This window comes from Periplaneta americana, chromosome 3, assembly GCF_040183065.1.
Source record: "Periplaneta americana isolate PAMFEO1 chromosome 3, P.americana_PAMFEO1_priV1, whole genome shotgun sequence".
NCBI classification, from domain to species: Eukaryota; Metazoa; Arthropoda; class Insecta; order Blattodea; family Blattidae; genus Periplaneta; species Periplaneta americana.
In genome coordinates this window covers 147,221,906-147,234,258 of record NC_091119.1, presented here as the reverse complement: position 1 = coordinate 147,234,258, position 12,353 = coordinate 147,221,906, and the positions used below count along the sequence as shown (strand labels likewise).

The 12,353-nt window shown below is 36.6% G+C and overlaps 1 protein-coding gene across 3 annotated transcripts in view; it reads right to left on the bottom strand.

The window, feature by feature from the left end:
* kn (EBF transcription factor knot) overlaps window positions 1-12,353 on the bottom strand; it is an 872,483-nt gene that overhangs the window by 204,814 nt on the left and 655,316 nt on the right. For all 3 annotated transcript variants that reach the window (XM_069821751.1, XM_069821752.1, XM_069821753.1), the window contains exon 7: window positions 3,307-3,388. In XM_069821751.1, coding sequence (XP_069677852.1) covers window positions 3,307-3,388 — 82 coding nt within the window. The remainder of the gene's footprint in view (window positions 1-3,306; window positions 3,389-12,353) is intronic.

The following is a 12,353-nucleotide window of genomic DNA, read 5'->3' as shown; positions in this document are numbered from 1 at the left end:
TACCTCATTGTCATCATTATAAGACAATGATACAGATGTTGTAGATCTGTTCCTCATTATTATAAGACAATGATACAGAAGTTGTAGATCTGTACCTCATGATTATAAGACAACTGCGACGAAATCCAGTATCTCGGAATCTTTTCAAAAGTTGTGATATGTACATTAGGGACGATGGTCGATATTTCCAGCACTTATATTAAGATAGGCCAATATATTATATCCCTAAATGCAATATATAAATCGTGAGATTTTATTGCCGAAAGCTGAAAAGCTGAATTATCGCTAAGCGGGCTGTTACTTGTCCATGTCACTTTTCGGAAGGCGCCGTAATGAGCGAAATCTGTTTCCATGCGTACACCCGTTAGAAAGCTAATAATCTAGCAGAAGTAGAGTGTAATATGTACACTTTCCTGTGATACTTCAATTTTCTTTTGATATAATTGTTTCAACTGATTAATGGTACGGTTCATCATTCGGAAGCTCAAAGGAAAAATGAATTTTAGATGAAACTGATAAATATGGAACAAAATTTATGCCTTGTGTCTTCTACGGTACTCAATCTGATACACGATTCTTGGGTTTTTCACCATGGCATAAATACAGAGACATGTAACATTACATTATGTTCTATTTGGGTATCCAGACATGTGTTGGAGCTCGAAATTTACCGGTATATCCGAAATTCGTTTGTGCACAATTCTCCCGCTTTTGAAAAACATCTCCAAGGAAAATGTCCGTTAATACATGAAAAAGAAAATTATGGCTCTTCGAACTGCACAACACAGAAAATGAATTTGTTTCTTCACCCTCATTCCATCACCTACAAAATACGCCCGTACTTTAATACAAACCCATAAATTGGGGGCTATTTAGCACAAGCTATTTTGAAGAAAAAAAAATGAATTGCACACAATAAAGTTTGTTTTACTAACTAATCGATAACACGTGAATGCAAACACGAGTTGCAAGAATAAGAATGTTTTCATATAATACCAGAAGCAAGAGATTCGCCAATTGAATTGAACAATCAGAAGAGAGTTAAGTATGGAGTTAGAAACCATTAAACTGGAAACGAGCGAAGAACACTTGGTGTAATTTTACGACACCTAAAATTTTACTGCAGGAGTCCCGAGCCTTATGTGTATAATGTGCTTAATGTAGCACGGAACAATTGAAAGGTTTTAGTGCGACTGCTCCTCTTCCATTGTTTGTATCAGCTCTTAGAAAGCATGCGTCAGTGAGCAAAATGTTTTAAAGCTGTAGCGGGACTCTGAGTGAAATAAGTTATTCTGTAGCTGTCGCAAGTTTTGTACTAACGTTGGTGATAAATAATAAAGAGATCTAATTATAATTGGAGTTTCCTTCGTTTCCATTGTTCGCATTCGACTCGAGGTTCTAGTGGTTCTTACATTTCAATTCTTTCTCAGCTCTCTTCGATACTAATTTTTCATCGTACGGTCCTAAAGGTCGGTTTTCACATAGGGTAATGTGCAGTGACTCTACGGCAGCCGTGCAAAGAACGTGACTCGCGAGGCTTTGTGGCTCGCAGTGATAGCTGTGCATTTCGCTTGCTTCTAACCTCCGCCAACCCCCACCCTCTCACTCACTGTAGTCAAACTCCGTTCCATTTGTATTTGTCTCTGACCTGCGAGTGGCATATGTCTCTCTCGAAACAATGTACGAAAGTTTCAAGTAGGATGGGAGGACGCATTTTTTTGCTGTCAATATGATGAGAATATTAAATGTATGATTTGTTCACAAGTATTATGAGGAAAACGGTTGTATAACATAAAACGGCATTATACTACATGTTACTGATGAAGAATTAAAAGGTTAAGTGTTATTTTTGTTATCATCATCATCATCATCATCTATATACGTCGACCCTTTTTCAGCAGATGTACGAATAATGCGGTTAGCTCTTCAATTTGAACTCACTGATTTAACTATGTGATGTCAAATGAAAGCTAGATGTAAGGACTTGAGTGTACCTCGTTTTACCGTGACAACGCTTTTTAGTTTCTTTAGGACTCTGATTGTTATATTATTTATGTCTTTGTTTTATGAAGAATTTTAGATAAGGGCGAAAATAGCTATAGTAGCTGACGCGCCCTTTTTAACTACTGCTACTGCTACTGCTGCTGCTGCTGCTACTGCTACCACTGCCACTCTGTAAGAACTTGACAAATGTTGAACTTTCAAATCTTTGCCAAAAAATAAATATCCGAAGCTTCGTTCTTTCGCTTGCTCTGTTGAAGCCATGTTCGCTACAACTTACGTTCCTGAAAAATTATTTTCAATAATTAAAATAGTAAAAACCAAATTTAGATCACGATGACAGACAAATACCTTCGTGATCAACTACGACTGGCAGTAAGTGACATAATTCCTGATTTTTAAACTTTGTCGCAGAGACATTCTGAAGACAGTTAATTTTAGGTTGTGATATTGTTCATTTATTGTTCATTTCTTTCTTCGTTACACGTACGAAACATAGTTTGTAGCCTTGTACTGTATAAAATTATATTTAAGTGCTTGACGTAAGGAAAATGAAAATCCGTTAATAAGTCAGACAGTTGCTTCATTTCCCCTTCGGGTGTCCGCCTCCTTCCATAGGTGCTATGCACGTTGCAGGTTACACAGTGGCTCGGCGCACGATTACATTTTTGCCACCGCTGCTCTACGGGGACTGTGTCGTGTGTCTTTTGTTTTCACATGAGGGACTGTGCGGCTACTGTTTTTTCTCATATTTTGTAATTTACATACGCCTCTTCTTCTTCTTCTTGGTTAGTTGTAATCATGGGTGCATTCGAGGAAGACATTATAGCTTGTGCGCCCTATCTTGTGTTATAAAAGCGAGAGAAGATGAAAATTAAGAGGAAAAATGTAGGGATTCATGATTTGTGGGTTAATGAATTCCAAGTTGTGAAATATGAGAAGAAAAGCGTTTGCAACACGTGTAATGGATGTCATGAACTTTCCCATCTATAAAAATACCACTTAGAAATTCTTCTCTATGTCACTTGTCAAAGTAATTCATTGCGCCTTTTACAGTCATGGATCGCAAAAAAAATTTGTGCCCCGAGAGAGTCTATCAGAAATATCTTTAAACTTAAAATAAATCAAGTAATTCATAGGACTCACGAGTTGACATGACCATTGTTCAACTTCGAGACTTGCATACACAAAGCGAAAAATGTTAGAAAATCTTGACACATGTTTCAAAAAAGAAACATAAAAAGCTATAGAACTGGTATTGAGATAATGTGTGAAAACAAGGAGAGAGACGTTGCTTTATCTTACCTGAAACCTTCTCATGTCACGAGGGTTTCCAGCGTTTTTGAGACAATTCTGATTGCACTTGAGGAAAAACTTCAGGAAGAACCTGGAACAGACAAAAGTAGAATATTAGAATCTAACATTTGTTCAATATACAGTTCTCTTCTTCTCTATTTTGTCAAAAATGTGTTTAATAAACTTGAGACAATAAATTTAACCATTACAAAGAAGAGATACCGGTGCTGGAATTTAATGATTTCATATCATTTTTTGCACGATTGTTTTATTTGTATTTACAGCTATTGTTGTTAGGTCTTGAAAGCTAGAATTCCCACACAGAAACATATTGCTAGGGAAACCATGCTTCATAATCGTAACATAAAAATATACTGAAATAGACCCATTAAGGTAAGCATTCACTACATCGTATCGCTCTCCTCGGACGAATCGCACTCAACATATATTTTAAGTGAAGTGCGTTCACTGTAACGGCTCTACCTCATCGTCTCAACGGATTCCCTATCAGCTGTTTGAAACATATGACATATGATATTGACATTGCTGAAAACAGAGGAGTTTTGAGGTTAGGTCCATTAATCATGACTGTTAGAGAATAAGAATTTGTAATTGTTTCATGCTTCTTAATTGAAGAGGAAGAAACGAAAGAGATATTGGTTACATTATATATATATATATATATATATATATATAAAGAAACAACTTGATTACTGTAATGAGAATTCCTCAAATTATAATTATAATTCTTCGCAGTTTTATGGCACAATATAATTGTAACAGTTGAGCAATTAAAATTGATTTATTAAAGAAGGCCATGATCGCACGCAATGGAAAAGTTGTTCATTCGAGAAACGTGGACGGATTTACCGACAGCCGATGCGTGTGATACGATGTAGTGAACGCCTGCATTACAGTGCACTTACTGTTACTTAGTTACCTTTACAGTGCAGTTTTAAGAAGGCTTTGGAACAATATTGCTCTCAATTTTCAATGCAAAATATACTGTGTCTGCAATTTTTAAAATATGATCATGCAAAAAATGTTGTACAATACACGTTTGCGAAGTGCATTACAAAATCTCGCTATGCTCATTTTTCAAACTTTTCCTCGATTTTGTAAAAAGCACTTACCAACCTTGTATTGTAATATATTATTACAACTGAGCCTACTGAGGGAGACTGATACCATTATGTGTTATTATCAAAACAATATAACTGAAATGGTAGGCGAAATCAAAGTACACGAGGAAGGATCAATCCAACTGTGATCTATCTATGACATAATATCACCTTACATACTTCAGGACGATTGAATTCAGATACTCTACAGTTAACATTATCATTGACTGAAATATTGATGAGACAAAAGATAGTGGCAGTGATGTGATTGTGAGGAAGAGAATGGTTATGAATATGGCGATAATGACAATGTTGTCTAGGATGTGGATAGGCCTACTTATTACAGAGATGATGATGTGGAGAAAGATCAAAGATGATAGAGAAAGAAGACGTATTGAGAATAAGGATATTGACGATGCAAAATAATGACTAGGAGGATGGTAGTTACGAAGAGATAATTGTGAAAATGAAGATGCTGGCGATGAATATAAAAAGTGGAAATGAAGCGGATTGTTATATGAGTATCATTATACCGACTATTTTCGAAGATTGTGAAGACAATGATTTTCATTATTAGGACGAAGACGAGTTGAATAAGAGTGATGATCAGAATGTGATGATGATAAAGCCTAGGATGATGGCGATGGATGTCAAGTTGTGAATGATGATTGCGAGAATGATAATAATTATAGAAAATATTAAAATTATGAAGCGGAAAACAACAAGAAAATATGAGAAGGTGAAATAGGAGAACAAAAAATTATGAGGAAGAGAAAGAGAAGAGGAAAGTATTATCAGAAAGAAGAGAACAAAGAAATGTGAGAAGGAGAAAAGAGAAGAATAAGAAAGTATAAAGGGAAGGAAAGAAATGAAAATATGGAATTACGTATGAAGATTAAAAATGGCAGAACAGGGGAGTATAAGGAGGATGACGAAAATTTATGAAGAGAAGAAGGTTAACGTGAACAAGAAAATATAAAAGGAAAGAGGGTAAGAGTAAGAATGTATAAAGAAAATAAAGAGAAGGTACAGAAATGAAGTATAAGAAGCAGAAAGAGGTCAAGAAAATATCAGGAGGAGAAAGGGATCAAGGAATTATGAGGAGGAGAAAGATTAAGGAAATGTAAGGAGGAGAAAGAGTAAGAAAGTATGAAGAGGAGAAAGATTAAGGAAGTATGAGGAAGAGAAAGAAATCAAGGAAGTATGAAGAGGAGAAGGATATTAAGAAAGTATGTGAAAGAGAAAGATGTCAAGGAAGTATGAGAAGAAAGAGATCAAGAAAGTTTTAGAAAGAGAAAGATTAAAGAAGTGTTGAGGAGGAGAAAGAGATCAAGAAAGTATGAGGAGGAGAAAGATGTCAAGAGAGTATGTGAAAGAGAAAGAGGTCAAGGAGGTATGAAGAGAAAGAGATCAAGAAAGTTTTATGAGGAGAAATATTAAGGAAGTATGAGAAGGAGAAAGATATCAAGAAAGAATGTGAGACAGAGGTCAAGGAAGTATGAGGAGAAACAGATCAAGAAAGTTTTAGGAGGAGAAAGATTAAGGAAGTATGAGAAGGAGAAAGATATCAAGAAAGCATGTAAAAGAGACAGAGGTCAAGGAAGTATGAGGAGAAACAGATCAAGAAAGTTTTAGGAGAAAGATTAAGGAAGTATGAGGAGAAAAAGTAAACAAGAAGTATGAGAGGAAGAGAAAGATCAAGGAAGTGTGAGGAGACAGGGAGAAGAAAACGAAGTATGAAGAGGAAGAAAAGAAAAGAATAACGATCATAAGAAGAAGGAAGATTATGGCGAGAATGTTGTGATGATGATGATGATGATGATGATGATGATGATGATGATGAATCTATATTCTGATGAAACAGTGGTAGTTAAATTTTCTTGCTCTTTCTCATCAAATTATGACTATGATGACACTGTACAAGAAGTTAAGAGAATGAAATGATGGTAAAAATATTGTTAACGACTGATCTGTATTCTGTTGAAGTAATCATTGTTCCATTATTTATAGGATGATTTCTCACCAAAAATATACACATTTTTAACATCCAGCAGAACTTGTGGTGACGAAGACGTCTACAATGATGGTCATTATCATTAGTTATAACGTTGATATGGCTTGTATATCTCGTTTTGCTATTATTCTGCATCTTCTTAACACTGATTAGTTTAAAACAGCCATGAAGTCGGAAAGTTCATAAATAAGGAATTCATGCGATGCAAGCAGCTTGTGGAATTCTGCAGTGAGGCTGTGGGCCACTGACAGACGGTCACGACCTCCCTGCAAGACGTTCCTTTGTTTACCTTGCAATAGAAGACACGGAAATGTTCAAGCAGTGACGGGTGGACCAATAACAAGAACGCGAGTCTCCGGAGATGAGTTATAAAGAACGCAAGGGTCCGTTCTGCCACCCCTTATGTTGGAGTTAACACCCCAATTACCATGTGACCCGTCCGCCGCCCGCCGCCCGCAGTGTCAGTTCGTCCCCCGCAACAACCCGGCTAAATAATCCATGAGGCAGAGTGGAGAGGGCTCCTATCCTGTATTGTACTCTGCTCCCGAGGGAACTCGTCGCTCCAGGGGGCTCGCCATGTAGCCAGGAGGAGAAGAGTCCAACTGATTGGCAGCAGAAATAAAATACAATTGCATAAAAACCAATCTGCCGCCGTATCAGTTGTGACGCCACTTCCTGCAATCAACATCGCTTCGTAAATCATTTGTTAATTTTTTTGGAAGTTTAAATTGTTGCTGTCCAGTCTTCTACGCCTCACTTTTGCATACATCACAACCTGGGCTCAATTTTTAGATACAATTTACAAGCTTGCATTCAAAAATAAAAAAAGATACCAAGTTTCACTTACTCTAACCGAAATTAATGTCCACAAAGCGGAGCATGCTCACTTATGCCTGCCAATTTCGATATGGCGGTAAATGAATTTACACCGAACAGTGTTCAGAAATCTCCCGAAAATCTTAGGCATAAGAAAATGATGGAATTATACGAGAGTTGTGGAATCCCTAGCATTGCGTGGAAGCCACTATACTCAGCGCATTTTGAATTAGCGGCTCAAGGTCAAGCAATGGACTGCATTTTCCACGCGTGCTTACCCTATTCCTGGACCATTCTCCTCAACTAAAGACAGCTGAGACAGCCAGAATTACCAGTGCTTCAGTTCAGTGACTCGTGCGTGGTTGTTACGTTTGAACGTGACCTTGATTCGCCAGTTAGAAATGCACAGATTATAGTAATGTCTTGAATTTAATACGTATACGATGATACTGGAGCTCCATTTATTTATCCAATAATTATATTTTGTGGATTGCATCAGCGAGCTCCTGGTAAGAAGCAAGATGCTCGTAGAGTATTACAAAAATGGTAAAGGACGGTTTTCCCGAATATATGCCCACTAAAATATTTCACTTAAATAAATAAAAAGGGAACATTGGTCCCCAAGACACCTTTGAAAACTTTATGTAATGTATTTGTATAAGAATACCAACAGCCCAAGAAATCTCATTAGAGCAAGGGTCTCCAGTAACGCATATTACAGTCCGCCTACTTGGTATCGAGGTAGCGCGCTAGACTCCTGCTCAAGGTGACCCGGGTTCGATTCCCAGTCGTGATTTCAGGGGGAATTTAATTCGGACCTCTTCACGGGGACTGGTTTTCTGTCCATTGTCCCAGTGTGTGTGGTGTCTCGCAGTGGCCCCGGGGTATCCTGACGCAGTAAACGGGGGAGTCCTGCAGTGTGTTCAGTAGAGTTGTGGACCTAGGTACAATAAGCCTTCGGCTGCGGTGCCGAAATTAGAGCAAAAAAACGCCTGTTAAGTTACAGATCTAGCTCAATTACTCTCAAGTGGCGAGCCAATACAATTGAGATTTTTGCCTGCTCTACCCGACTTCCTCTGGTTAATTTCAAGCCAGACCACACTCTATCAAGGATCTGAAGAACAGGATACAGGCAAGAAATCAACGAAACCACAGGTTTATTGCAAAGTGTCATGAACAATTTTCATGTAAAATTATAACAGATCATAAGATACCAAGGGGATCACTTGAAATGTGTAATATAAAAAAAATGAAGACATTCTAATAAATAGCATAATTCAAGCTACATACTGTGTTATTCTTTTAATTTTTAAAAGTTATAGCCCTTTTACAACAGCATGTTGAAACTCGTCAGAACCAAATGTCTAACCCTGTAGTGGTGGTAGTAGTAGTAGTAGTAGTAGTAGTAGTAGTAGTAGTAGTAGTAGTAGTAGTAGTAGTAGTAGTAGTAGTGGTGGTGGTAGTGATAGTAGCGGTAGCAGCAGCAGCAGTATAGTAGTATAGTAGTAGTAGTAGTAGTAGTGGTGGTGGTGGTGGTGATGGTGGTGATAGTAGCGGTAGCAGTAGTAGTAGTAATAGTAGTAGTAGCAGAATAGTAGTATTGTTATTTTGCCTGGCAGAGTTAAGGCCATAAAGCCTTCTCTTCCACTCAACCAGGTTTCAATAATATACATGAAATACAAAATTATGTGATAGATTACAAAAGAACACAAAAGAAGATACCTTAGAGATTACATAAAATATAGTAGAAAATTACAAATAGTCAAGATCAGTTACATAATATAAGGACAATATAAAATAAAGTAGAGAATTACATATAATCGCCCGGGTTGGACTCCTGGTCGGGGCAAGTTACCTGGTTGAGATTTTTTTCTGGGCTTTTCCCTCAACACAATTTGAGCAAATGCTAAGTAACTTTCGGTGCTGAACCCCGGACTCATTTCACCGGCATTATCACCTTCATCTTATTCAGACGCTAAATAACCCAAGATATTCATACAGCGTCGTAAAATAACCTACGTACTTAAAAAAATATATAATCAAAATCAGTTACATAACGTAAGGGGAATATATACAATTTATAAGACATAAACTGCTCGAAATAAATTCGATGATTAATTCACTTGAGATATAATATACAATTAATATACTAATAGGAGAATACATGTGGGTCACAAGACATTAAGGGGCATATTCATAGACATTCTTAGCGCGGGCTTCCGGTGGATGATCAACGAACTAACGTTTTTCGTATTCATAAACCAGTGTTAGCGATATGATATGATATGAATCCTGTACAAGTAATCAGTCGATAGTCGGAGCTAGTTTAGCACGCTCGTAGCGCGGGCTAGCGAAATGTCTATGCATAGCACCCAAAAAGTTGAATAGCAAAATAGTACTATATAGCATACAGAGACAAACGATTAAGTAATATAGGCTATCAAGACAATTAAAAAAGGGAAAAAAGAAAGGAAAAATGTACTGGTGATAGAGATAACAGTGGTGATTCTGATGTTAATTATTTATGATTATGATACTGACGACAATGACAGTTCCGACGGATATTTTAATTGTTATCATGATTATAACAGTAGTTTTGGGAAAGAATACTAATCCCCTCTGAAGTAAGAAATAAGGTCAGTAGGTATCAGCTCTTGCAATATATCGAGCACAAAACAAAGGCATTCAAATACATCGTAGTGTAGTCTATTTAATTTCTCTTGAGTGAGTCTCTTTTTTTGTCCACATTGTTACACATGAGGGTTGGTACGATGACCAGTTCATATTTCTAAATTTTTTTTTGTGTGGAAGAGTGGTTACCTATTCCTGCCAATTTTTTATTCCGTACAGCTAATATTGAAATTACTGTGCCGTTTTTTATTCATGTGTGCTATATATTTATCAATTATGTCAAAACAACAGGGTTGAATTGTTTTCCTGTACTGTATTGGGAACATGGAAGGGTTTGACCATGTTTGCACAAGACAGGGAAAACTGCCCCGGCATTTTCACCACATATACACATACATAGAACCCAAACGTTGCTGATGTGACAATAGAGTTGTTTGCAAAATCTGGTATGCAGTGGCAAACCAATTCGAGAGGTTTTCATTGGAACACGAATGTTAACTCCATTCCACGGCCTGCTAGAATACTGTATAGCTAGCAGCAACAGCAGCAGCCAGCATGTTCTACAAGCTTGCACTATGTCAGTGGCGGAATGAAGGGGAAAAATCCTAAATGACACTTACTATAACGAGCGGCATTTGTTTCTCTAATCACATAAATAAATAGTGCAAGGATGTTTACAAAGTTTCTGCGATAACGGTCGACATTAAAGTACCAAGCAATGTTTAATTCCCTGTCGTTTAATAATCGGAACCTCTTAAGGGGTTAAGTACAGCTTACAGCAGTAAAAGTTTTGGAAATATTCGACATTTTTTTCCTCCATTACTGTATATTGTACAATAATGGAAATTAGTATGTGTAAAACACTGTCCTTCTGCTATATGAGAAAAATATTTTTAATTTAAAAAAAAAACTAATTTACAATTTTTTTTCTCAAAATTCAGTTCACTGTGCAGTGATGAAATGTTTCCCACATAACTCAAAAGCTACCCAACATTCTGTGATGAAAGTTTTTGTGCGTATTTATGAATGTAATATATACAATATGATGCAAGATCACTCCTCTACCTTTGATGGATTGTCTAATAAAAAATAAATTCATTTTAAAAATGGTCAAATATCAATATTTTCTATTACACAAAATAAAATAAAATATTATTTATTAAGGAATGTAGTTGAAAGAGCATGATATTGTAAACATGAGTTTCAGCAATAAAATAAGAGAGAACATGAAAAAGTTAACAAGTTTTGAGTTATGAGGGAAATGCTTCGTCATTGCACAGTGAACTGCCACCATTATGAATTTTGAAAAAACAAACAAAAAAAAAACAAACAAACAAAAAAAAAAACAAAACAAAACAAAAAACAAACTCTAAAGTCCATCCCTCATTTCACTGAAAGCTTCACCTCATACAACAGAAATAATATAAACTGCTTGACAACAGCTTAGTTTTAGTGAGGGCTTTGACCGCTACTGTTCTTTTGTTGGTACGAAGATGTCTTTAGAATTTATATTTGGGAGGAGGGGAACTTTAATCGTTTCCTGGACAATAGAACGTTGTGTCCCTAATATGGTTCGGAAGGGATGTACTGCAGTAAACATTATTTTTAACACAAACATTGCAAGAATGCACCCTGCACCCACAATTTTTATCATTTACACTCCTCATCTGGAAGGTCTGTTAACAAAAGTGAAGAGAGGAAGGAGGAGGAAACGGAGAATGAAGACACTGACATGGACCACCTTGACTGAAACTCATTGTAAACACTCATTAAATTCTATAGTTTTCCCTTTTGTTGCATGTTCTTTTCCATTATCTCAGTCAAATTCCAGGATGTTGCCGCCTCTCTCTGGCATTTGCAAAGCAGTCATTGAAACAAGGTGAATAATTTTAATAAGTTGTGGTGCGAGTACAGTGAATAATATTTAAATGTCATTCTGTTTTAATTTCACTTCATTTTTTCATTATTTTCAGGGCATTTTATTAATCATTTTAAGGAGATTTTTAGGTCATTAACATCCGCCCTTTAGTAATATGTATCTTGTCGGCGATTTATGCAGTGGATTGGGAAAGGAATTGGCCACCCTATCCCACTATTTCCTGGCTTTCTCCTGCCTCAGGACTGACGTCTTCTTGGTGAACAACAACAAATAACGACAATATTATTAATTGTAGTTTCAAATGTCTTATTAAAGACGCTTTCTCAGTTGTTGTGAAATCTAGTTCAATTTAGAGAACCTCTAATTCTTTGTCGTTTCAGAGTAGCGTGTTCGCTTCGTACACTATTGTCTGGTAGGCATAATTTTTAGCTGTAAATTAGTCCAACAGGGTCTGAGTTACATAATTAAGTAAAGTTATTGGTAATGCAAGATAAACAAATAGTGTGAATTTCCATCTCGCTACAGTCAGTGTTGAAACAACTTGTTTGACGGTCGGTCCAGTATTTATATAGACAAGTAATTAGAGACGCTGTAG